The sequence below is a fragment of the Stegastes partitus genome, unplaced genomic scaffold (assembly GCF_000690725.1).
Source record: "Stegastes partitus isolate 25-593 unplaced genomic scaffold, Stegastes_partitus-1.0.2 Scaffold64, whole genome shotgun sequence".
Lineage (NCBI taxonomy): Eukaryota > Metazoa > Chordata > Actinopteri > Pomacentridae > Stegastes > Stegastes partitus.
In genome coordinates, this window is record NW_007577795.1 from 390,257 (window position 1) to 417,975 (window position 27,719).

General features: G+C 38.6%; 1 protein-coding gene across 1 annotated transcript in view; it reads right to left on the minus strand.

Moving 5' to 3' along the window:
• The window catches only part of map2k5 (mitogen-activated protein kinase kinase 5), a 67,060-nt gene extending 39,672 nt beyond the window's left edge, over positions 1-27,388 (minus strand). Inside the window, exons 1-12 of the mRNA XM_008276050.1 lie at positions 26,972-27,388; positions 25,957-26,005; positions 23,652-23,719; positions 18,723-18,792; positions 17,893-17,933; positions 16,444-16,511; positions 16,281-16,329; positions 13,683-13,747; positions 4,147-4,186; positions 3,958-4,026; positions 3,196-3,277; positions 1,550-1,611 (exon numbers count right to left, since the gene is read on the minus strand). Of these exons, the coding sequence (XP_008274272.1) occupies positions 1,550-1,611; positions 3,196-3,277; positions 3,958-4,026; positions 4,147-4,186; positions 13,683-13,747; positions 16,281-16,329; positions 16,444-16,511; positions 17,893-17,933; positions 18,723-18,792; positions 23,652-23,719; positions 25,957-26,005; positions 26,972-27,070 (762 nt within the window). The 5' untranslated portion in view covers positions 27,071-27,388. The remainder of the gene's footprint in view (positions 1-1,549; positions 1,612-3,195; positions 3,278-3,957; positions 4,027-4,146; positions 4,187-13,682; positions 13,748-16,280; positions 16,330-16,443; positions 16,512-17,892; positions 17,934-18,722; positions 18,793-23,651; positions 23,720-25,956; positions 26,006-26,971) is intronic.
• Between the last annotated feature and the right edge of the window lie 331 nt (positions 27,389-27,719).

Below are 27,719 nucleotides of genomic sequence, written 5' to 3' on the forward strand. Positions count from 1 at the left end.
TGACTACTCTAAAGGAGTTCCATACCTCAGCAGCTGAGATGGAAGAGACGTTACTTCGTAGAATTCTGTTTAAACTTTGACATGAAACTGGGGTTTTGTTGGAATTTTGTTTGTAAACTTAAAAAAGCTACATAAAGCTAAGCTAAACTTCCAAAGGGAGTGAATACTTCTTATAAGCATTGCACCTCACTGGGATGCCCTGCAGTTTTTAGAGAATAATTCTGTTGTCAAAAAAATCCTCCTCAGAACATGGGGATGGGAGCTCCTAATCCCTCAACATAGGTGAGCAGGAGAATCTATCCCAAGAAGAAGTCTTTAGGTCTTAATAATAAGAACAAGACTATAAAATTGACCAGACTTGAATGCCAGCTGCACTCAGGCAGGCTTTCTATCAAGCTGTGGTGGCAAACAGGAAGCTAAGCTGTACATTAAAGACCCCAGTTTGTCAGACAATCATCATTCCAGTTCTTTGCTATAGTGACAAGCTTTGGGTAATCGCTGAAATAATAGGACTACAGATGCAAGCAACCAATGAAATGTTTCTGAACAGGATGACTCATCTTTCCCTGGAGGATCAAGGGAGAGTTAAACAATTAGAGAAGCCAGGTACTGAGATCCTTCTCCTCCATATTGACAGAAATTCAGTGAATTGGTTAGGGCACCTTGTCAGTAAGTAGTAAGTATTTAAGCATTACTCATTTCTAAATAGATAATACTGCTTTAAGGTGATTTCTTCATTTATGGGATGTGATAGTTGATTCAAGCCTCAAGGCTCCCGTCATCAAACCCTGACGCCCAACAACATCTGAGATAAATTAAGGAAGCACAAAAGCTCTCTAAAGTCCTGCTGCTTTGCAAGGTTGTGGTGAGAGTGCAACAACTGGCGTTTGCAGCTTCACTCGCACCCTCTTGGGTGCTTTTCCTTCTGTGATAATTAACAACTGTGACAGTGGAAAGGAGGGAAAGCTGTGAATTAGAATTAGCACTGACTAAATAGCTGTCATTGTTTGATTACGGACAAAGTTAAAGGAGAGAGACAGAAAAGAGGAGGTGGAGACAAGAGAAGGGTAATGAGTGTGTAAAAGAGACATGCATTAATCAACATCAAGGCCATTTCGATCAAAATGCTAGTTTTAACTGAGAGTAGAAAATGAGGAAGAAAAGGAGAGAGGGGAGGATTAGAGGAAAACAACACTCACTGTGTCCATCACTCCACTAAATAAGAGCTAATTGAAAAATTCACACCTGTGGTTCTCCTGTGTTTTATTTCATTAATAAACTGAGTATTTGCCTCGGGCCAGTTCTATATGCAACAAACAAATAACAGGTCAAACTCAACTCTGTGACTGCGAGGCAGGCATGGACGATGACATCTGAGAGATGAAAGCAGCAACAGTGTAGTTCTGTACTTGACTCTAACAGAGTATATACTTACACATATGGTTTTAAAAAACTAATGTATTGATGTGACCAGTTTATACAGTCATTAAGATGCCTTCACCTCTAATAACACTCATAGGGTGATTTAGTGTGCTTCATGGAAACTTACTGCCACCGCGATCCTCCCTAGAACATGCTCTGGAATTCTTTTGAAGACGTCCAGAGATCCACCTGCGCAAAACAAATTACTCATTTATACATTTATACAGCAACAGCAAAATCTGGATCAATACCTTAAGAGCATTTACAGCACACCACAGAGATGACTTCAGATTGTCCATGCAGGTTCAAAACTAAGACTTTATAATCCACTCAGTTATCAGAAACAGTGTTGTTTGAAAGGCTCTACACTACATCAACCACTGCTTCCCAAAGAACTGTGAAGTCTGAAGTGACATGATTGCCAAGAAACCAGCTGAGCAGACTAAAAATGTAAATATAACTATTATATTTAAATATATTTCATGAAAGACAAACATTCCTGAAGCAGAAGCAGGACTCCCAAAACAGAAGGAAACAAAAATTTCAGTGACTGCAGGACTAAAACAAAATACATTAAACAATTCCTTACGAGTCCAAGAACACCACATTAAAACATTCCAGAATATTATCGGAAAAGCCATCCAGTGTTCCTATATCAGTATTTCCTATATACAGAAGAACCTGTCTATTCAATGCAATCAGTCTCCTATAGAAAAATCCTGCACAACAACAACTGTACTTCTGTACATTTATTTTTTAAATTAATGTCCCTACATTTTTGCACCATTTCCTTTGCTGCTGTAACACTGTAATATTCACCACTGTGGGATTAATAAAGAATTGTCTTATATTAAAGAGGATTTAGATGCCATGGACTCAGTCGAGCTATGCTTTAAAATTAAAGGGAGTCTTAACAATTATATGGTGTATCTTTGACGTCTCAGGATTGTGCACACCAGCACGCACTTTAAGATCCTCCGAGCAACAAAAAAACTGAGGGAGGCAGAGTGTTCGCAGTCTGCAGGAAATCAGGTTGGCTGAAGTCCTTTCTTAAAACATATTATTATCAAAGATCCTTTCCTGATTTTAATTTACTTTCAGTTTCCTTTCAACTGTCCTATATTTCTCTTCTAAATGTTCTAACAATGCTCTGGTTTTAAGAATTCTTTTGTCTTTACTTTGTTGCCTTGTAAGGTAATTTGTAACTTGGGTTTTAAACAGTGCTCTGTATAAAAAAGATATTCAATATACAGTATTTATTGTTACACTTTAACTTGATGGCCATATGTTGTGAACATGTAATTCCAGATTAAGCTTTCTGAATACTGTAAATCCTTCTTTTCAATAACCAAGTCCATGTAGTGATGACTGATCAAAGAAAAGTTCCATGAACTAAGAGAACGCTCAGAGGTTACACAGACTTTGCTGACAAGCTGCGAAATGTGTGAAACAGGGGAATCGCTGCATTAACACACACTTGGACAAACACACACACCTAAAAACACAGACAGTCCCTCATCTCACACCAGTCGACGCACACGCATACAAATACACCTACAAAATGCACTTAAGTCAAGATTTATCACGCCCATGTAGCTTTTAGCACACAGGGATGCTAAGCAGCTCGCAGCAATCAGACATTCTTTTGATCTATAGAAGTGTAAATGGATACACAGTGGAGAGACGGACGACTGACTCGCCACTGTCCCCCAAGTCTCTTCCACACAACTGTAGCTGGCAAAGAAAAAAATAACATGTTGCTGAGAAACTCACCGTCCATAAATTCTGTGCATATGGATATCCTGTTCTCGACGAAAAAGGCACTGAAGAACGTGATGATGTAGGGTGAATCACACTGTAATCAAGAGCAGAGGCAATGCGATTATTAAAGAGCATGCTGAAATATCTAAACTGTTTCCTCATTATAAATTTGAGCAAAAACTGATCAGAATTGAAACTGTAAGAGTGCGAAACCTGCACTGAATTGCACACAACTGTGGTTCCTAATAATCACTCGAGCTTGGGTGATTGTAGTCAGTGCTCAAAAGCATCACTCAATAGCATTTATTTGAAGTCTATTTAGCAGTTTTTTTTAATTGGAAAGATATGATTTATCATTTAATTAAACGCACAGTGCATGACAAGAGGGCCAGCTGAGCCACAGACAACAACATCAACATACTGAGCTCAGGTGATGTTCCCTCAGTTTCAGGGTAACCACAACTTCTTTCAGCACATTCTAAGTTAATAACACATCATAAATTCAATTAGGGTGCAAATGAGTTTCCACTACGCACAAGAAAAGAAGAAAAACCTCTTATGCATGGACAGTGATCAGTAAACTTTAAACTAGTCCACGTTTATGTGCATGTGTGTCCACCTATCACTGATCCCTGGCTTAGACTATAAGACCAGAAGCGATAAATGGCATTTCATTAGTGGGACTCATGGTTAATTAACAATGTAGGTGAGGTAGAATGAAGAAAAATAAATTGCTTTGGTGAAGAGGAACAGATGAAACGAGTCAAAACTAACCTTGTAGAGGATTTCTAATTCTGACATGATTTGCTTCTGTAGCTCCACTGTGATATCCAGAGGAATGACCTGCAGCAGAACATCAGGAAACAAAGCATAGCCTTTGATAAACCCAACACTAACAAGATCTTTTAATGTTCCAGTGAAAGAGAAAGCACTGACTGTCACATAAACGGAAGGAATTCTCACCTTGACAGCTAAAACCTTCTTGCCAAGAACATGGTACGCTCTGGAGAGACAGAACAGAAGGTAATATGAATCAGAACTAAAACAATAAGAAATCAGTTCAACCTCTAACGCCAACAGACATGAATGCACTGTTAATTACTATTTAATGAACAAAATAAAACACAAAAGTAACTGTGGCATGTGTAAAAGTTAGGGTACTGACCCTGCCTTTGGCTGGCATCACAGCTTAGCCAGTAAATATTTTTTAAAGCCAGCTAAGAGTCTCTATGTTCTTGATTTACGAAGGTTAAACTATCCACTCTGGTAGATACAGTATTCTTAAGCTGTCTAGTACACACAATATGCCGTAGATCTACCCACAACTTTTCAGTGAGATTTAAACCAGGGGAACGTGTTCAAAACCTGTTGTATTTTCTCCATTAATGTACAGCCCCTTTACACTTCTGGCAAATGACAAAAATGATGCAAATTGATCAAAGCAATCAGAAACTGCAAGTAGTATGAGTGATGCTACAGTTTGTAGTCTTTTAGTGTAATACTGTATCATACGTGGGGATAAAACACAACAAAAAACACTCCTTTTCGGTGATATAAAAGACAATAAAGACTCCACAGGTCTATGAGTTTCTGAGCAATAGCAGAGTCTGAATTAGCATGACAGAGTGCTTCTGTCATTTCTCTTAAAGGTCAGAGATCACTGCGCAAAACGAGAAGCAGTCAGCCCTGTCTGTCCTTGTTCCAGACAGAGTTTTGAGTTGCAAGTAAAGCAGCAGCCACAGACCAGCCCCATAATGATTTAATTATCAAACTCCTTAATGCCAAACGTCGGCTTTAGTTACAGCCCTTGAAGGTTAGTTTACGGTACCGGTGACAATACCTCGGGACCTCTGAACATACAATCCTCAAGGACAAATACTGTCCAACAGCTGTCAGGTGATGAGGATGAGGAGGGCTCAGCGTACGTCATACGGGCCGGTTAGCTCGCAAGCAGGCTGAGTAAATGCGATACCTGCCTACTCACCTGTCAGTGGGTCTTCAGGAGAGAATGTGTATGGTGCAAGGTGTGATTAATGTGTCTAAGATTGGAGTATCACATTGCTCCTCAGCCAGATACCTCTAAACTGGCCCAGGCCTTTAATTAATGACACCTATTAGTGCCATGTCAGGTATTTACCCACAGTTAGAACAAACACTGGTCTCTGACTATAGCTATGCCGTGGTATCGTTCATAACGGTGGTGTGACTGTTCAAGTCAAAAACTAGCTAAAGAGAATTTCTCTGGAAGAAACTTACATCACACACAAGCTGCCCAGAGAATCAATTGTTTGTGCAAGGTCGTGATAACTATGCAATCATTTCCTCTATGTAGTAAGTTCACTACTGTCAAAACACAAAGGATGTTCCTCTACAAAGTGTTCACCCTTAGTTTGTTTCAAGTCACATGATGAACTTCATCAAACATCAGGTAGTGAAGACCAAAAGTTAAAGAAAAACTTACTTTTAAGTGACAGAATAAACAACAAGCCTTTTGTAGACTTAAATGGATGATGTCATTTATGGATGAAGAGTTTTTGACCCTAAATGTCACCTTTCTTTCTGGAACGAAGCTCTTCGCACATAAGGCCTTGTTTTCATTTTGATGTCTCAGTCTTCCTTTAAGCTACAATCAATATCAGTTAAGCATGACTGCTGCCTCTTAATTAAGACAAAAATGTTAATTGAGGCAAGATCGCAGGGGTAGACATGTTAAATACTGACTGGGCAGGCTGTGTGAGTAAGGCAGCCTGAAAAGAGATTACGTTTTTACCGTACTAAACAACTTGTAGTTCTCATTAGGAAGTCTAGACATGCTAGAAGCCATATTCATCCTGTGGGTGAATGCAGCTACTTCAGCTATTTTGATGCATGACATTTTCCTCTTGTATCATGATGCAAAGTCTCATATCCGTTGAAAACTCTGAACCCTGAGCAGTTTCTGGGCATTTTTTTGCTACCATAACATCTTTGCTCACTGTGGACTCATTTTTCTCTGCAATATAAAGTCCCTGGCCTCTACGGAAACAGCGCAATCATGGATAGAAGTATAGAGATCTCAAAAACGTCGTCTTTGCAGTATAACACAGTTATAACACCATAAATCAACAGAAAAAAATAAAACATGAAACTTGAGGTTCTTTGAATTTTACGATGGCAAAAAAAAAGGAATCAATGTGTAGAACATTTTTCCAATTGCCCCCACGTGTATGCTAGAGATCAGCTATTTGACTAGGCCTATTTACATCTTTACGAGCTCTACAAAGTAGGTGTTTTTCACACTTCTCTGCACATTATCTCTAAAAGAGGTTTCATCATGCTGAATGCCTCTACCAACAACTTGATCTACTGTATGCCATTTCTGAACCATGTTAAATGTAGTTTATTGCTCAAGTTTGTTTTATTTTCCTCTCAATCTCTCCTGTCATCTCCTGTCTGCTCTGTGTAAAGACAGCCTGCAGTTCATCCAAAAGTCCGTGAATTTTTGTTACACGACATGTTGCAGCTGAGCCAGATTCTGGTGCTAATGATTTATTTTTCACATTTTTTTGAGTGATACATATAGAGTGACATGGTTTGATTAAATGTCCCAATTTTTGGATCTGATTACGTTTCCTGACAAAAACATACATCACAGATGATGCGTTTAGTGACCGTCAAAAAGTTAAAAGTCCACGGATTCTGCTTGTTTGTGACTCTGATGGTGTAATGTTGGCATTTTTATTTTTTTTAAACACATCTTTCAAATATCCTGGTGGGTTTTGGGGTTCAGAGGTGTTACGGCCCTTGGTGCAGAGTATTGCAGCTGCTCTGCACTCATCAAGAGACGGCTGAAAAGCTGAGCCAGCCTGATCACCGTGGCCAGTGGGCCAAATCGGCAGACAGAGCGGTGTGGCGTTTGTGATATTGGGCACGGCTTCAGCGACTCTGGGGACTCTGTGGTTGCTGCGGTGTTTGGTGATCGTAGGACCGGCTTTGTTTCCAGGAAGCTTGCTCTAGTTTGCATTCTTGTTTTCCTTTGTTTGTAAAATAAACCTGACTTGTTGAACAATCAGTTTCCTGGTCCCTTTAACCCAGTTTTTATTTCACTCTTGTTACTCCCCTCATCCCCTAGCTCGCAGAGACGTAACAAGAGGTTTAAAGGAAATACTTTTTTTCCCTTAATGGCTGCTGTTAATGTTGACTAAAGTTAGCTTAAGATAAACAGACATCAAAGTGGTCCAGACACAGCAGTTTTTCACAGGATGAAATGTGCACATGGAGTTTATTTTCAGATGGTTGTACTAAATGAGAAACAAAATGTATATCCACATTAGACGCAAAATAGTCAAGAAATCCCCAAGTTGAAACAAATGTCTTTTGGCAGCATGTTTTAGGGTTGGAGATGTGGTGTGACTACTGCTCGGTTAAAGCTTTATTCTCAGACTGTCCTTGACCATCTCAGGGCCGAGCATCCCTGTATGAGTTACAGTGACAGGCTTGTGACAGCGGGAGACATGGGGACAAGGTTACATAGCTACCCCCCGCCACTTCCCCCTGATCTGACCCCAGTAAACGTGCCCCATTGCCTGGATCTTATTTACACTCCAGCTCGCTCTGTAATAAAAGCTCCATCATGCAGTATTCATAGGGCCTCTCTCTATGTCTCTGAAGTTGGGGCTGTGGGTTGGACAGACTGGCCTCCAGGATCAGGGCTAACGTGCTACGTTTACACTGCCACATGGGCGACGGGCTGCCTTTCTCTCCATCTCTTTCACCTGATACCGCTATAATTGGTTTCCTAAGTGACACAGACAGACAGAAACCTAAACACAGACAGACATGCAAGCAGCACACAAACATACACAAAAATGCTTCTTAATAGTCCACCACATTACAAACAGAAAGGATGTGAAGCTAAAAATTAAATAGAACAAAATTTAAAGGTTTGGTTTTTTTTTACATCTGCTTAAAAAAAAAAAAAAAAAAAAAAAAGGTGATAATTTGAATTCCTGGGCGGACTTTGACGTTATCTTTGAGAAGAGGCCTCTTGTGGCCGAGAGAGAGATTACAACAACACGACAGTTGTGGGGTTTCTGTTTGGAGCCAAACTGCCCGAAAACCCCTCTACTCATCTGATACCACTTTTTAATCGCTTTGTTTAATCTACATAGGAGCGGTGTTATACTAATTTAATTGTACTTTCATATAATAACAAAAAAAGATAATCTAATCTGACCTCCCAGCTAAGTTAAATAGAAAATGATTGTTTTGTTTTTATGGAGGGCCAGTAGTCATGTAGATTTAAGTCTCACTGATAAGACAAACATTGCTGTCAGTTTGTGTTGTTAGAGGGTGTCCTATTGCACGTATTGTCACGCCAGTTCAACACAGTGCAGCACCTTTGGGAAAGGAATTTAGCAGATGTACAAAACAAGGACAGTAAGTCACACTTACATATTTCTCTTTAAAACACAGAACTTTTGCTAAGTTTACCCCCAGCGTTCACACTACTTTTGGAGAAGTTTGAAAACACTGGAGACCCTGGTTTAGTTTAAAAACCCTGGAGTTGCATTTTAGCCTGGGCGATCAAAAACTGAGACTTTTGGAAATGATGACATCACCCACGTTTGCGTCGTGATTGGGTCATACCAGTCGCTATGTGTCTTTCCCTGATTCATCACACTCATGTCATGGTGCCCTTTTGTGGAAGATGACAAAGACATAAGACTGAGTTACCTTCTCTCTGTTACACATAGACCTCAACGTCAGTCCAAGCAAAGATATCTGTGGTCTTTCTTGCTGCTGTTCTTCCTCCATAGAACGCTTTACAACTAAGCAACCAACCCTCTGCGTCTTGTTTACTCTGGGACATGCACTCGGCCTTTTAAAGTTTCTGAAAATTCTTGTATTTTTTTCTCTACCCAGATGTCAGATAACTTCAGGTTCTTAGCCACTAAGCCATGTGGACAAAGAAATAATTTAGGCAAAAGTACAAGCATTCACATTTTGCATTAAGGACTTCACCAGTTCAGTCTCAAGTACACTTTTCCTAAATCAGGACACTTCGGAAATTAGAGCCGGTCACTCTTTTAATCCAGCTTAGTACCAAATCTCTGCAGTGCTTACTACCACTCTGATGGGGATGGGATATTTTGTAATAAGCCAGATTCAAAGACTGACCAATCCCTAATTAGCTTCATAGTTATGCATATACTGCATTATTCCTCTCTAATACAAACCTGATTTTCCTTTTCCACACCAGCAAGTTATCTAAGGCCAAGTAATAAACAGCCACCACACATGTCACCTCTTACCTCAGTGTAAAAATGTATGTTTTCCACTAAAATAAAATGAAATAAGAAAACAGGAAGACACGTGTAAACCAATCAAAACTGCTCTATGAGGATTCATTTAAAAGACACTGTAGCGCCAGGTGCACCCTGAAATACCACTCAACAGGTTCCTGACACAATCTGAAAATCAGACAACAATTAACAAAAGAGGTTTGTCCCTTCAATATACAATGCAATCAATGAGGTGAAAAAACAAAATCAATGGAGAAAATGGGCCGAGCGACTAAAGGAACAGCTGTGGGTGTCTAAGTAGATGTCACCACAGACACAGTCAGGCAAATGTGCTTGTTTTAATTGCACTGCTGGATCCATGAGTCACGGAAATAGCCTGTGTGTCCTTGTTATTGTATTTATAAGCCATAGAGTCAGTTAGATTGGTGGACAAGATGGACCTCTGAGAGAGTGTGTAATAAAAAACAAAGGCCGACATTGATGGATGGCTAGGTCAGCATGTGGCTGTGGAGAGCTGAGGTGTTGGTAACATCCAATTGAGTCTAAATGGCTCTGGGTCATAAATGGGCTAAAAGGTTAAAAGGTGGGGAGCCTTTCGTGGTGCTATTCAAACGTGATAAGCCCAATATAAGCTGGACCAAATGGCAAAGGCTGAAGAGGACACAAAACCTGCCCCATTCCCTTGGTGTGTGTGCATGCAGTATTTTTCCTTTTCAAACAGTTCATTTACAGTTCGATACAGCAGATTTTATTACAGCCGTCTTTAAATAAGTTTCACAAAAAGCTTTTTTGTTAATCAAAAAAAAAAAAAAAAGATGTAGAAAAACAGCGTGAACAAAACAACAGCATATATGTGAAGATTATATGAAAGAATGTGTCTGCAAATTAGGAATTAATGTTAAAATTGGCTGAAAGAGTAATCACAGAGTAATACACATTAAAAGAGCCTGACATGCTGAAACACTCACTTAATGGAAACATCAGGAGTGTTTGATGAGGATAAGTCGTGTGTACAGTATCAGCAATTACTGTGGTGAGTACAATGTAAAAGGACCAATGATTAGAACTGCAAAAATATAACCAAAGCTGCAGTGGGGTTTTTTGTTTGTTTGTTTGTTTTTACTTTTTAGCACGCATTAGCATCTGGTTTTTAGGTTTCTTTAGCTGGTGTTTGAAATGATTGCTGGACTGATGAGCTGGAGTCCCTGTACAAATTTATATCTGACACATGGATGTATTGAGCTAAAATAAAAATCTTTGTGACAGCAAACAAACAAACAAACAAAAAATGCATCAACAGAGAACACTACTGTTTTGTACAAATTACCAGTTAAACCATATTGAGGCAGTCTGAGGAGGTAAACAATAATCCGTTTTTTTTAATGAGGGCCTTGATTTCTTCATTTCTATTTTTTTTCCCAAGAAATGTGCCTATGAAATACATATGTTAGACCAACCAATGGCAATGTATCAGAATTTTACTTCTGTACAGAATTGAAACACAAAGGTTTGGGCTCAACAAAGATTACCAGCAGATTATGGAGATTCTTTCAATCCTTAAGAAGATTCCACCATGATAAAGCTTAGCCAAAGGCAGACTTGATAATTGTGTTGATGTAGTAACTGTATTACTGTTTTTGTCTGAAAATAGGTAATTTACTTTTGCACAGAGTTATCTATTGAGAGGAGAGCACTTTATATAAGCTGTAATAACTTGACTGAAAGCATTAACGTGATAAACACAAGCCAAACTTAATACAACACTACACAGAGGTCAGCGAGTCATCGTTCTTTAACTAGCTAACTAATGACCTGTCAACAACACATCAAAGGCGACACCAAGGGAAGAGTGGTATTAAGTACTTGAAGCTTTGTCTGACTGTGACAAAGTAATTAAAATTGAAGAAACAGGGAAGCAGCGACTAGATTTTCTGGAGCAGGTGCCAAGGCCACTAACACAATTAACACCAATTTTGCAACAAATTTACAATTTTGAGATTCTTCTCACTCTAAAGACAAGTCTAGTTACAGAGAGGCAAGAAGGTCTAAAACATTAGCTTATACCATCCTTTTTCTAAGCCTGTAAACTCAAGGATGACACTCCAACACAAACATGTGGTCATGGAGAGTCCTGTGTGAAGTGCAGAGTAGGACAGGGTGCATGTTCATGTGGGTGCTGATTATTAGTTTCTAGTTTGCAATATGTGTACGCTGAGCATGTTTGTCTATGTGCTGTATATTTATAATCTTGATTTTCTTTCTGACATTACTTTTGTCTTTGTTTTTTTTTAACTTTAAGAACAAAATCAATCAATCAAAACGTCAAGCCAAAAATGTGCGGTTCCACTAACTATGCTGCTGTGCGCATGAGACACTGGATGGAGTAGCTGAGCCATGAACTGCTCTGTGTTCTGTTCTTGAACTGCAGGTGATACTGTTGAACAGAGTTTGGTAAAAACTGATTTTCTGGCACAGCCCCGCTGACGGCTCTATTTATAATGGTTTTCTCCAGTGCCGTGCTGGAGATTGGGTACACAGGGTCAGAGTGGACGTTCTGAGAAACTTTTGCAGAGTAAGAAGCTGCCCAGAACTCAGCTGGTGCTCACTACGTTACTGCTGACTCAGCAGCGAGGAACGGATGCGCCAGGGAGGATGCAGCTGCGGTAGTTTGGGAAGCAAAAACCTAAAGTGGTAAACATGTGATAGACTATGATCTACAGGTAGCCTTTTTGTGTTGCTAAATAAACCAGAAGAGTCATATTTTTTCCCCCAGCTGTTCATCTCAGAGATGTTTTTTCTTCACAGCCAACACTTTGGAAAAAGCAAACTGATGATATTCAAAATGACTGCATTCCATTTATATAGGCTAGTTTCAGAGTCTAGGGTGTAGCTCAGTGTCATGGACACTTGGAATTAAGCCAATGTTAACAACATGTGTCTTATGAAAACTGAAAATGTAAAGGATGAAAACTGTGCGCTCACACATGTGTTCAAGTGGCTCCACTTTGAAGCTTTAGAAAAGTATATTTTTGCTCCTTTGCTTGCCTTGATTATTTTGACCTAAAAAAAAGCACCTATGAATTATCTGAATTAAATACTAAATAAAACATATCTGAATTTAAATGGACACAAAATATTTTTAAAAAAAATCCATAGCACCAAACAGAATAAAAACCAGAGGTTTTTTTTTTTTTTTTTTTTTTAATCCGTATGTTTTTATCTTCTCCTTTCAACCATATAAATTTCAGCACCAATGCATATAGATTTTCTGCTGGGCTAAATTGAGTGAAAAGTTGTTGGGCTTGCAATATTGGCCTTTCACAGTGCAGTGTAACCACTTCTGGTGCCAAACTGATGAACAATCTTATTCTCCTGCAACTAGGAGAGGTTGGAAGCTAATGAAACAATCTCAGAATCATAAAACAGTAAAAGATGTTTGGACAGAAAGGGATGAAAATATATATATATAAAAAAAAAGATAGTCTGGTGGATCTTCTCGATAAGAAATTTACTGGGTTTGCTGGGAGTGTGTGTGGCAGACCACTCTGTCAAGTCAAGGTTGGCCTGAGCAGTGATCAATACTTCAATCTCAATAAAACAGCTCAATAGCTAAGGATTGATGGGAAGGAGAAAGCACAAGGTGGGGGAAAGAAAGATAGAAGGAGCAACACAAATGCCAACCTTGTCATAACGTTAGCGGGGCAGTAACACATTTGTCTAGCCACAGAGGATGGAGCTCTTCATGGTGGCAGGTAATGTGCTGTACTATAGACCGATTAAGTCAATTGCTGTCATACCTTACAGCCCCAAATCAATATCATATATGTTTGCAACCTTCAAACCAGAATAAATAAATGAAGGCACAGAGACAAAGCAGCCTGATAGATGTCACACAAAACACTGAGAGATAAATGGAGACATAAGGGAGCAGAGAGAGTGGTGACGAATGGACAACCCGTCGCAGAAAAACCACTGCAGAGTAATGTGTGCTATTTCGCCATAAAAGCTGAGCAGAAAAACCTAAAAGTTGCACTCTGACACTAATTGAGACATTCTTCCTTAATATTTTCACTGTATAGCGGCTTCAGCCTCACTGAATACATCATTCAGACCAGCTTACTGGCTTCAGCAGGTATCTTTTCAGTGTCACTATCCGTTATTGTGCTTTGGCCTTGTAATGTTGGTGCCTCAATGTGAGCGCCAGCAAACACTTACTTGTAAACTGTGCCTCCGTTTCCATGGCCAAGTTGCTCTTGATAGTGGATATCCTGGGCATTTATCTGCAGAGCAACACACACACGCAAATACTTAGATGTCATAGCACGAAAAGCCATGCAACCGCCGGATTAAATGTGTAACTAAACAGGTGAGAGAGTGTGTGTGTTGGAGAAAGAGAGGGAGACAGAGAGAGACGACGTTGTTATTGGAGGCTATAAACAAGAAAAGCGTTCAGGTCACCCCAAGTTCAGCGACATAAGTGGAACAAAAAACAGAGGAACAGAAGGAGGAGGAGAAGAGGAGATCAATACAACATTTGCTGTCCAATTTATAAAAGGACAATGTGTTCGGGTGAGCAGAGGAGTGACTGATGTAGAGTTTAACAGCGATTTGTTTGCCGCCATCATTCTACTTTACTTTGATAATAAAAAGTGTCAGCAGCAGGGATTGTAAATTGAACCAGCGTGGCTCATCTACGCAAAAGTTTCCTCGTCTTGCCTGTTTTGAAATTAACAGTCAAAATGTTTCAAAGACAGCAGAGTTATGAAATAATCTTGTAACTATGATTTAAGTAGAGACATGTGGATGTATGTTAAATAACTGAAGAAGATAGCCTTACATCTGTAAAACTCCTCAAGGTAAAGTACGTACTGCACTGCCTCTCTGATGAGACTGTGTGGATAGTTATAAAAAATAAAAAATGAAGAAAAAAACTGACTCCACAAGTTCAGCATTAATAAAATCACAATAATAATTAATTCTCATAATTATAATATAGACGTCACGATTTCCTTAGTCTCATTAAGTGTGAAATTTTTTATAGTTATTATTTATAATTTACAATATTTGAATAGTGGACAGCCATGACTGATTCATTTTGATAATTTCATTTTTTAAAAGAATTATATAGTGTTGGTCCTTGTGAAATGTACTGAATTATACCAACCACCACTAATATGATTTAGTCTCTTTTAATAATACCATGACTGGAAAAACAAACTGAAAATATCTAAAAATGTCACAGTATCAGCCCAAGTTTATCTAAACATTCATATTTTAAATAAATACATTAAATATTTCACACCCCATTTCAACCAAACCAAACTGATTTTACATCCAAAGAAACACAGAATACTATATTAGTACAAACCCTGAAAAGCCATATTTACAATATTTCTTGGGTCTAACTGACATAACAGGTAATTGCAAATCATCCTGAACATTTTCTAATTTATACATACAGAATATTAAAAACATTCTAAGAAAATGAAACTTATTATTTGCACACAAAAACTGGTCAGGACTTACAATGTCAAGTGAATATTTCTCTATGAAACTATTGCCCCAGTTAACGCTGTATTGGAGCGCTACATTCAGAATGATTGGCATCTATGTGTGGCATTGACTGAGGCTGCAGACGAACAGTACTCTGTCAAAAAGCCAGTTCATTTGGACAGACGCCTATCTGTAATAATATGATATCAACGCGAAGCAGACAGAGAGAGGCGAGCATCAAAATACAGGTAAGCGTGTCTGGATGCCCCTGCCACTTCACCTTAACTGACCTAATAACATGGTGAGAGGAGGGAGGCGAAGAGAATGAGAAGAAATAGATGAAGAGATGGAGGAGAGGGGAGAGAACAGCTCTATTAGTTCACTGTGTTACAGCAGAAACCTGAGAGGCTGCTGGCTTAATTGTGTTCCTGACAGGCTAGCTACTGTGTCTGTGTATATATGAGAGGGGGAGGCAGAGAAAGAGTATTTAGAAAAGAGGGAGAGACGTGACTGTAGATGGTTTGATCCTGGAAACGTTCAGACAGCCTATTCTTAGCAGCCGTGTTCCCGTTATGTAATTTCATGCACATTTTGAAGCGTTACACTCGAAAAAGTTAATGGAAACAACACTTTTTTTTTTAAATCACCTAATTTAGTTAACATGCTTGCTTAAGGTGTTTTTTATTTTTTTATTTTTTAAAGATGGGTTAATGTACAATAAAGATGAAACGCTTTAGAAAAGGTTAATGAAAACAACAAAATCTAGAAATAAACTCTTCCTATTTTGCAAGAAACTTTTTACGCTTGCTTGAGGTGGATTTAAAGAAGAAAAAAGAGTTAATGTACAAATTGGAAGATGCTAACATCTTTTCCAAATAAGTTCTGGCATTAACTCACATGACTGATCAGCTGCTTTGAATCATGGCCAGCACCAGCGGACATGAAAGAATAAATACAATTTAGTTTTTTCTTAAAATTTTGTTCTTCCTTCTATGTTTTTTTAGCTGTTAGTCAACCACTGGTTTAGTTTTTGGTTTCCTCTTCTCTGTTTATTAAACGTGCAACACAACCTACCGCCACCTTCTCATGACACTCATGATGCTTTTCTTCAAAGCAGTTAATGGCAACAGGCCTAACTTGCATTTTCTTATTTTTTGTGACATTTCAAAAGTTCATTTTAAATTCGTTTCGGCTACTGTAGCACAGTGAAGAGACAGTACAGACTCTGTATACATGCCCGGTCTCGAAATACGTGTGAGAGCATTAGCAGTGAGAAAACAGGGGTTCCAAATCTACTTAAACTCAAAAACACAGGCTCACCTGTCCATTTGTCAGGATCCTCTTCAACTCAGCAGATGATTTTTTTAAGCTGGAGGAAGGAACACAAGAATCACGTAAGTACAACAGACATCTTTTTATTCATTTAGCAACTCAATCGCTGAAAGTTTACTCCAAGTATTCTAACAACCTCCTCGTGCCTCACCTGTTGTTGGCTATGGAGTCTGGAACAGCATGAGTGCAGTCATTGGCTGGGTTAGGTCTTGTATTAACCTGAAGGTGTGCAAGCACAAACACACAAACGTGAAAGGACATACTAAACACACACTTCGTGGTCAAGGCCAAAAGACAGGCAGCCAGACAGACATTTGGCCAGACCGCTAATGAACAACAACAACAAAACACAGGCTCTTACTTCAGCTTGGAGGGTAATTGGCTTTTGGAAGAATGGGAGGCGGGCAAAGAAGAAAGACAGAGGTGTCCACATAGAGGAGGGGAAACGATCATGAGCAGAAGGCAGAGTGGAGGATTTACATATTTACAATAAAGTACAGCGATATATCTTAACACTGGGGAAAGTGAGCCAGGAAAATATGGGCTGGTGATAGGCTAGATAAAGTTAAGACATTTAAAATTTCATGCCTCACTGGGGACATTGGTCTTTACATCTAATCAGCTGCATCTATGTTTACTCCAAAGACCTCCATTCTCAACCCAGATATTGAACATGGAAGAAGAGACAAGACCCTATAAAGGGGATACTAAAAATAACTCATTAATTGAGGTCAAAAGGCCGATGTGTTGGGTCCACTAAAGCACAGGGATTGCCTCTTTAATTAGTGCCCAGGAAAACCTAATTTAAATGGCACACAAGGCTCCCCTCAGCCAATTACTTTTGTATTAAACCAGGAGAAAAGAGGGGAAAGATTACCAAAGGACTAAAGGTTTTTTGGAGAATATCATCTTCTCAAAACAGACCTTTGACCTTTAAAAAAAACTGACACAGTTGAGTAGTTGTTACCGAAGCTCCTCAGAGGATACATTAAATAAAGCGCTTTCGGTGGGGTTTTTTTTTTTTTTGTGAAGGGGGTTGATTTTATCATTGAAATGCAGATGGATATTATATGGATCATCTGGAGAGAAGGAGGAGGTGTCAAGTCATTTAACCCATGGTAATTAGCAATGAGTTTCAATAGCAACATATGCCTAACATAAAAAGGGAAGGTCTGTGGAAGGCCATTTGGGGGCTTGTAATGACAATTTCATGGTTGAACAATGACATCTTCTTATTGCCCGATTTAGTTTTTGCTCTAACCAACGCTGATTTTCTTCGTATCATATTGAACGAGAGGATCTTAATAGTCTGGAGGGGAATCAGTGTTTCGGGATAACACCTTGCTCTTAAATGACAATGGCGGCATGACGAACAAGGATACAGGGGGATGGAGAAGGAAAAAGCCACAGCCAGATATCCCCATACATAAACATAGACGAGGGAACCAAGAGAATGAGTGAAAGAAAAGGAGAGCCTTGACTTCAATTGACATTTCAATAAGTGGAACACAGCGTTACCAATCCATTTGACTCAACTTCCCACCCTCCCCTCCCCTCCTTCTCTGTGTAAGGCAGCCGAAACAATTATTGAGATAGGTACCTTCAGGCCATGTATGTTCCGGATCCCTGGAGTCTTGCCGGCTGAAACAGTAATTGACTAGATTGTAGAACACATCACTGGGCCATTTACAAATGTGTTGAAAAGGAATCAGTTCTTTATAAAGAGAGGGAAAAAAAGATGAAATGAAATGAGGGTTACTTTGAAATTAGTTGTGGACAAGAGAGTGATTGAGATGTTGGGCTCTTGAGACAGTTGGTGGTAGGTAGAAAGGAAAAACAATCACAGAGTTAGAGAAAAGAGAAGGAGATAGAGAGAGAACAACTGAAAGACAGAAAAACAGGGCCAGATACAGAGTCAAAGAAAAAAAAAGACAATAAAATGTTTCATCAGTTTGCCCTTTGGGCCTGTTAGCGATTATGTATGACTTTGAGTAGTGAGAAAACTACACCAAGATACAGAAGAAAGTATGCATTGAAAACGCACTCATTGTGAAAACCAGTTTAAGAAGAAGCTATACACTGCCAGAGATGCAGGCGAGGCTTAGCCTGAGCACAAGCTTGCACTTTCAATGTCCTTGGAGCAAAAGAAATGTAGATTTATAAATGACTGTCAACACAATAATAGCATGAGACACTGAATTTTAATGTTGTCCAGAGGCTCCATTGTTACTTTCAGCCACCAAACGCTCCCGTTTTCTTATTGTTTGAACACAGCACAAGTGATGCACCCCAATTTGGATCGCATCTAAATACAAAAGTGTGAATATTTTTATATGGCTTGTGATTAATTGTCAACACATTAATTACAAACAAGTACTGAGCCTTTCAGCAACACCAGTGCATGATAAACTGTGACATGTCACACTGTACCTCTCGGAAAAATCTGCAGAGGATCCGGCAGCAGCCCATTCATGCGTTGTTCATTCATTGTGTTGCAGTACTAAAGGGAAAAAGAAAATCCCAAAGAGTTGAAAGTGACAGCGGTTTGAAGTGATTATTACAAATACTGGAACTTAAACGTACTTATGAAAGTCAATAAGGCTATTTCATAAATAAAGAACAACTTAAAATCTGCACAGGAACAAAATACAAAAGATGAGGAAAAGCTTTACAAAATGTTTAACTTGACTTTTCAGCACACTGACAAATTTTTGAATATTACAAACACAAAAATGTTTATTTAACTGACGTCAGAATTAATCCACAATGTTCTCAAAAATGTGAGCATGCTGTGCTGAAATCTGTTGCCGATGAGGAACAATGCCCTGTGGGCTTGTTCTGAAGGAGTGTAGCATTAACCCTTTTCTCCTCCAGGTCAACAGCTCACCAAACACTCATATCCTACAGGACCAACACGAGCATACACACACTCTGGAGCCTCTCCGACGCTTGCCAAGGCAATGCAATAATTGATGTTTCAGTTAACCAAACCATCTGTTAAACTGTGAGTGTGTGCGCACGTTACAGTGTGTATTTTGTTTGTGTCCTTTACTTTCGGAGGGTTCAAAATAAACAGACACTTTAGAAGATGTCTTTATGTAGCGCGCACACACACACACGTGCTCATTGTGTTTCATTTACAATCCAGTGTGAACTACCAAGTCATCACAGCAATATGTAAATTTGCTCTCTCATTGTGGGGGAAAGAAGGGAGGGAGGGAGAGAGGGAGGACGATGGGACCGGCTTGGATGGGAATGGATCAGAATGGCTACCCAAGTGGCACAGCTGTTATTAAAAGGCCTATTTATCACTGTCAGATCCCCTCCTCGCTCCTAACCCTCTGCTTTCGCCCTCCAGCATTCTCACTAGGCCACATCTGAACAATGGGCCTAATACCAAAAAACGTGTTCTGTGTGTGTTAGGGTGCGTTGGGGGGGGTGGGGTCGGGCTTCGCATACCTTTAATTTTCCGCTCAGCTAGTTTATTGATTAAGGCTGCAATTACCACCTAATCTGTAGTAGGTGTGTTATTAAAAGACATTCTCCATTGTTGGCCAATAACTAAACAGTGTCCGATCCCAAATACCATCGCTCAGCCTTAAGGGACAAGTGAGGGAGCGAGAGCAGAGAGTGGGTCTCATCATCATTAGCAGACTAAGGGGAAATGGGAGTAAGAATGGTGGAATTAGAGCCACTACCTCCAGGGGGAGCTGGGTGAGGAAGGGATGAGGTCACATGTTTTTTTTTAGCACCTGACATAGGCCGGTCTTTAACTTTGAACAGGGGCGTCTGTCTTTCAAGGTGTCGAACAATGATTAGAGATGCCTGGAAGTCTAGCGGGTCTCACAGGAGCATGTAGCAATCAATGTTCTCAGTGATGGGGGACACTTTTCACAATAAATGCCCTCTGCAGACTGATGTTAATTAAGTGCTGAATTTGAGCATTAATTTTGCTCAGCAATCAGGAGCGTGAAATTTTTCGCTAGGCAATGTTAAAGCAGAGATCTTGAACAAGAGGAGGGGAAAAAAAACACTATGCGGAGACAGCATATTTAAAAGTCTAATTGTAAATTTTTCTTAAACATCCACACACACACACAGAAACACAAGCACCCACAAAGCAACCATGACAGACTGAATGAATTATCCCACCTTTCACCTAACATGCCGTTTCCCTTAATTCCTTTTAATTTCACATAATGGCTGTCTGCTCACCTGGAATTAATAACACTGAAGCAAAAATCCACTGGGGTCTCTAAGGAGGCCAAATGGCAACCACAGCAAACAACCACAACAGAGGGGAAAAAAATTCTCCAAATACAAATGCAAATGACTGCTGAAATGCATAACCCTTGCATAAGACATTTAAAGTACTCGACTTGCGTAAATTATATTCAAGTGAGTCCAGTATTTTCCAGGTGATCAGCAGCTTTTTGTACACTTGGCTGTCCCATGAGTGGAAAGCCATTACTGGCTTTCTGGATTTGTTTGCCAAAAATTCATTGAACAAATGGGTTTTGAAATCTGTGGGCGAAGCAGAGCAGTGTTGTGGATACTAAATATTTGTGCTAGGTTGAGTGAGGTGCAGGTCAGGGTCATAAATTAATATGCACTTAAGATATGTCATTTCATCTGAATAAAGAATCAAGTGCTGGGACATTTAGCTACGGGCTAATGTGACAGAGACCAAGTTCACTGATATTTCAATCGAATATATTTGACAAAATGGACATGTCAAACACTAAAAATGTGGCACCAGTTGTAGCTTTTACAGTTACAATACAGTTGCTCTTCTGCTATTTAAAATCCACGAATGTGTGAAAGTAGCATCATGATAAAACAACCAAGAAAAACTAAAAGATCATTGTACATTTATATATTTCTTGAAAGAGAAACAACAGCACTGAAGCATTTTATTCTGCTTCAGCAGCATCTGTTTATACCCAAATGAGATTGTTCATGAACATTATGATGAAATTTTACCATCATAACATGTGATCACGGCGGTAATACCCAAAAACGAAGGATGGGAAATACCTGAAACCTTATTAGTGCATAAACAATGACTTTCTCAGAAGCTGTTACCACTGAAACAGCACCCACTGCACAGCAAGGCAAAACCACAGAAGGACCTCTAAATATGTCAGCTGGATTTGTAAAAAATAAAGCTGGCTAAGGTCAAAGCCTTTTCAATCTCTGTTTCACAACAATCCTCGGCACAACATCTGTCTCTTTTTGCTTAATCACCCTGTTACCCTATGCTACTTAATGATTAAAAAGCAACCACAAGTGAATGCATGATAAAAACGGACAAAAAATAGGGAGTGTAAATTGTGCCTGTGGCTCTAGTAGCATCATTGTGAGCTGATGGGGGGTAAAAGACATCCACAGATGAAAGTAGATTTTGAACAATTCTGCAGCCCAGGGGGGCTGCTCTTTAATGAGGCAAAACTTTAAGTACTGAATAATAAATAATAAAAATTGACAGTTCATTTAGCTTTCAGTGTACCTCATACAGAAACCCATTACACGCCATTACTCTTACTGTCCGTGGCATGAACAGTAAGTATGGTGGAATATGAAAATGCACTGCACTAGGAGGGGGAGCTGAATGCCTTGTGGAAGAGTGTGCCTGTTTATGTGTGTTGCTTTGCACGTGTGCTGCTGAATATTGCCAATAAATTTGTTTTTATCACAGGTTAAATGCAACTAGATGAGGCTATTTACTTTCAATATCCTTTACAGGTTGCTGAGCTGCAAGTAAATACAATGTCAGTGTAGAAGAGGTCTCTCCTTTTAGATTATTTTATGCCAAAGGTGCTTTCAATACGACATTATAGTGTTAGTTTCACTGTTAAAATTCTTGTTTTAAAAAATGCAGTATCTGATATATCTAACAGCCCTGAGGAAGTCTTTTGAGCACCACTAAATAAGGTTGTGGGGGACCATTGAAGGGAAGCTGATATTCTGAGATTAGCTACTTCAGCAAAAAATAGGCAACATTAAAGGTTTTCAAAGTGTTCTCCAAGTGGTTTGTTTTTAATACCTTAAGCCATTTTCATGCCAGCTAGAAGGGTAAACACTCAAGCTGACAGTTCAAGTTTTATGTGCCAAGTTTTTTTCTTTTTAAGATGTCTGTCTCGAAGATTTTTGCTCAGTGAAAAAGAAGGCGAGTGGCTCTTTCATTGTGCTGCACAAAGCACTTAAAAAATACAGCACTTTTAAAACAATGTCACTGTTACTCTGTCTAGTCAGGTCAATTATATTTTATTTGTATCCCCCAAAAGCACAAATTTTCCTCAGAGGGTTGTACAATCAGTGCAACATACAAAACTCTATATTTAGACCCTTTGACAAAAAACATCCAACAAAAAATAGTGACAAAGTGTAAAATGGATGACAGAGGAGGATCTCTCTTTCAGGATGTTTAACAATATAGTGGACGTTACTGTCCATTCTATATACTCAGGCTGTAGTCTCCAGGTCGACAAATCATCTGGTTGGAAATTCAGTCATCAACCTCATTTTTATTGGATAGACGATCCTGTTTAAGAAAAGCTCTAAATCAATAGTCTTCATGTATTTTTAGTGGAAGAGAAAACACTCCACATTTTCACGACTTTGAACTTTCCCAAACTAATGGAGATGAATTAACATTTCCTTTTATTGAAAGTTTAAATATGCTAAAATTGTAATATTTATACAATAAATTTGGCTCTAAACTAACTCAGTGTAGCTGCATTTTAGTGAAACGCATGGCCAACAAGAAGTCAGACGTTGCAAAAAGCAAGTTGCGTATCATAACCAGACAACTAACATGAGATATGTTCTATAAACGGTAGATTAAATGTTCTCTGTTATTCTTAAACAGTTCTTGTGCTGGGATCACAAGTTGATGTAGTTCTGTCAGAAATCAGGTGAACGCAGTTTGTTATAATTATAATAAAGTCTGCTCATAAAATGATTTAGTGACCTGAAAATATCAGCTTTTAATGTGTATTTAGAATTCATTCAGGCTCACATAGCGAGCAGGTAGAGAGCAATCACTACACTGTGGCTAAGTTAGTTAATCAAGAGATTTTTGCAGCCCGACAAAGAATCGATGGGTTAGAGTTGGTATGATTACAGTCAAACAACATTTTCTTTGGTTGACTGCAGTCCAGTTATCTACTTTATCTACAGAACTGGCAACAGCAAAGTCTGAGCTGAACGTGGACAGTTTTAATCACAACTACTTTCCAGTAAAAAATCGGCCCCCAGGAAAAGTACTGAAACATAAAAACACAACTAAAAATACTATTTATGGGGTGAATGTAAGATACAAGGACAAATGTACAACATAATTTAGGTACTACTCACATATGACAACATGGCTTTGAGTTCTTCATCGCTCCTTACAGTTATTCTGTCTCCCACCTCGTCTTCATCTAAAAAAATCACAGAAGCATCTTAAAATGTGGACTGTAACACATTTTCACAGCATAATCAAACACACAGCATCAAAGGGAACACGCAAAGCAAAATATATTTGTTTTAAGAAATTTCGAAGGACAGATAAGAGAATTCAGTTTAATTTGGTGTTACATCAACATGAAGGTGAGAAACTAAAATGTTGGTGCAACTCAACTCATATTGTGAAACACATTAAAACCAAGTCACCTCAAGCTGCTCATGTTAAACTTGTACACAGTTTAAGGAAGAAAAAAAACCAAAACAAAACATAAATATAGCAGAAAATTTTAGAGTATCAATAGAAAACAACCGTGATGATAAACACTGCACACAACATACAAAATAAGATAATGAACAAAGACACTAATACTTTTAGCATTAATAAGCCCATCTAGGGACAGCTATGGCCAATTTGCACTCACTATAAACACTCTGATAACTGCTTTTCACTGCTGTTTTCATTTCATCTGTCTTTTTTGTATCTGTAATCATAAATAAAGCCATAAATAAATAATAAGCAGCGCTTTACTGTTTATATATCTGCCTTGAAATGACAAAACACAGTAAGTTATTACTTTTGACTGCATTTCATAAATAATCCAAAAACAAGTATAAACTACTCACTTGATTTATCCATCAACCATAAGCATCAGAACTATTTAGCATTAATGACACATAGAAACTAATATTTTATCTGACAAAAAAATCACACTGAAAATGTCTGTAATGTGTTTAATAAAGAGCAAGCACACACAATAGCTTTGTCTTCCTTCTTTGGATATACAACAATCTCAAAAATGGCATCACTCAGATTATTTGGATGCACACCAATGCACTGAAGGCGAGACAACACAATGTTTTGATGCAGTGGTCAATCATGAAGTTTTGTCATGTTTGGCCTCCGTAACATGTCTTTTTTCAGACTAGTCAAAAGAAAATGTGTAAAACGCACATTTAAATGTGTATTTTACAACACTTTGTCTGTAGCTTTCGATTAAAATACATATCTTTAAAGACCAGAGAATGAGTTTTATCTTATCCTCTGAGCCAGAAATCTCCAATTCAATAGCACTTGCAGACACCAAACCTTCCAGTTTTATTCCTATCTATATTCTGAAGGTTTTTACACAGGCCTTTGTTCATATACCATTCACTGCCTGATTTAACAACATTTTATTCCTAAAAACATGGTGAAAATTGATTTTCCCCTGCCTGTTGACACGTTCTCATTTATGGAGTAATAAAAAGAAATCTAAAATCCTCTCTGTAGCAAACCTCTGATTCTATTCTGTCGACAAAATGAAGCACAAAGTTTGAACTTGGCTTCATCCAAAGCTCAGAGAGGTCCTTATTTAATTAGATAATGCCTCATGGCATATTTAAATGTAACATTTTTGAAAACTTTGTATACAAAAGACAATTGTCTAAACATAAATAATCAGCTCTGGACTTTCCGTGGTGATATTTACTAGCTACACTTTTTACCTTATTTATCTATATTGTCTTGCGCTGATTGACTCCTTTTCCCTGCCCTCTCTAGTTTTGAGTTTTCAGTAAAATGCTTCATACAGTACAGGGATGCTTTTAAACATAATACAGGACATTCACAAGGTTCACAGCAAGCGGGGCTGTATGATCTTGGAAAACGTGGGCATTGCAATATTTTACTTTTCTGCAATAAATATTGCAATATGAAAAACAGATATTTCACCATGTGCCTTATGTGGTGGCAAGAATTGTAAGACATGTGAGACACTGAGGACAAACCAGATGTTTTTACTCAGCATAATCCTTGCTGTAGCCAAAATGTTTTTACATTACTGATGTTGCACTTCTCTTTTCAAACAAATCTTAGTTTTCAGTGTTTCTCTCCATTTGGTACACATTTTTCTGTGTGCATACGGAGCTTGCATGTCAACAAATTTAATATCTGGTGAGTAAAGTTTGAAAAATCTAAAATTGGAGTATATTATTTTCTTTAGATAGTTTTTGTTGTACATTAGTCATGGAAAATGAAAACCATTTGAGTTGTTTGGGGGTTTTTTTGCATCAAGCAGCAAAAAAGTTGTGGCATCAAATCCTTGCTTTACTTCGACTACCACACGCACATTGCAATATCAGTGCAGAAACAATATTATTGTGCAGGCCTAGTTCACAGTGCTGTAACTGTTCATGGGCATTTAAACAATACAAATGTATAACAAGTACTTACATTCAAAGGCGGTGACAGTGGCTTCAGGCATGACGTCTCTGATTGCGACCTGAAATGTTTTGGCAGAGTGAGTTATAACAAAGACAGGAACAAAACACAGAGTTTAAAGCTCTTTTTAAAAACTGCCCATCTAACCACTTCGAGCATGTTTTTCCACATATTAAACGATTTCAGGAACTATTACAGTCAAAGACCTTAAACTTTCATTGGCTGTGTCATTGATTGAAAATCTGCAGCACTTGACAAGATCAAATAATCCCTGAGCATGTATCAGCTGAAATACGAAAAAAACACTTGAAATGTCCCAACTTTGAGTACATATTAACAAACAAATTGATAATGCACAAGTCAACTAGTGATTATTTCTGGACCATATATAGCTGCATGTCCCAATAATACAAAACAAACCACACTGAATACACTTTAATATGAAATACTTGGTCACAAATGTGAAAAAAGCTATTTTTGTTGAACTTTCATAATTAATTGGGCAACTTTCATCATATTAACAAGGAAGTTCTTGATCAACAGTACAATGAGAAATAATTGAACATCCCTGGTTTTCATCTCGGGCCTGAAATACTGAGTTTTAAACTCAATTTAAATGTGCAAAAAAAACAAAACCCTGCTGAAAGTGTGCTGACAAGGAATTTTGAACAAAATAAAATAAAAATCTCAGAGTATCAGGTCAATCAAGCTCATAGTTCACACACAGCTTCATAAGTATCTATATTTAATGGTACAACATTTCCAGGCAGATCAGAGAAGGTCAAGCAGATATTGTTCTATGTGTTGATTTATTGAGATGGAACAATTCTGTGACTTTTGGTTTTGATTTGCCACCCCAACATTTTCACTGACCACATCTGGACACCCCAGTGAAACATTCCTGGAGGCGCCCCTGGCTCAGAAACTGTCAAATCCAAACCGTGTGTGTTGTTTTCATTGTACAGAACAAGTGTGTTAGAACTTGAATGTGACAGTGAGCTAGCTCTGTAGCATCATGAAGACTCACCAGCAAGTCATTGAAGTTCAGAAGAGATGGACAGTCGACGGACGAGTCCATGTCCCCCGACGGCGTTTTTATACGGATCACTATCGCCTCGGTGTCCATTGAGGTTATTTAAACTGAGCGTAAAGAGGGAAACTTGAGCCTCATAATACTTTGGCTGGCTGTCGAAGCTAACGAGCTAATTTCCTGCAGTGGTTTGCTAACGACACATGCTAGCATCCTGCTCAGTCCACACTCTGGGTTGAAACCGCCGCTGAGCTCGACCTCCTCCGACACCGAAGTCAAGTCATAACCGCAGAAAACATTCAGCTTTCACTGTAAACCTGACTTCTCCTGCCAAACTTTCACCCTCTGTTGTGTTAAATAGTTAGCTGTGCTGCTAGTTTTGAGGAAACCACAACTGCCCCTCTAACAGCAATCAACATCCTCTCCGCGCATTTCAAAATAAAACCCCAGCAGGATTTTTTTTCATGTAGGTTGGTCATTTCAAAATAAAACACCTCCATATTTTTTTTTAAAATGTAGGTAAGGTTTTTGCTGTGCGTGACTTTGTTGGACCACTATACTATTAAATATGAAAACTAACTTGACATAGGAACTTTTTGAATGTTTTATTTAACTTCTTTGAATGTGAATATGTTCTGAATAATGTGATTCACAACACGTTTCTTTTGTGTCATTGTAGTCCTAATAAAACCAAATGTCAACCTAGTTATAAACTTGCTCTGGAATCACAAAGCGTCAGCCTGAA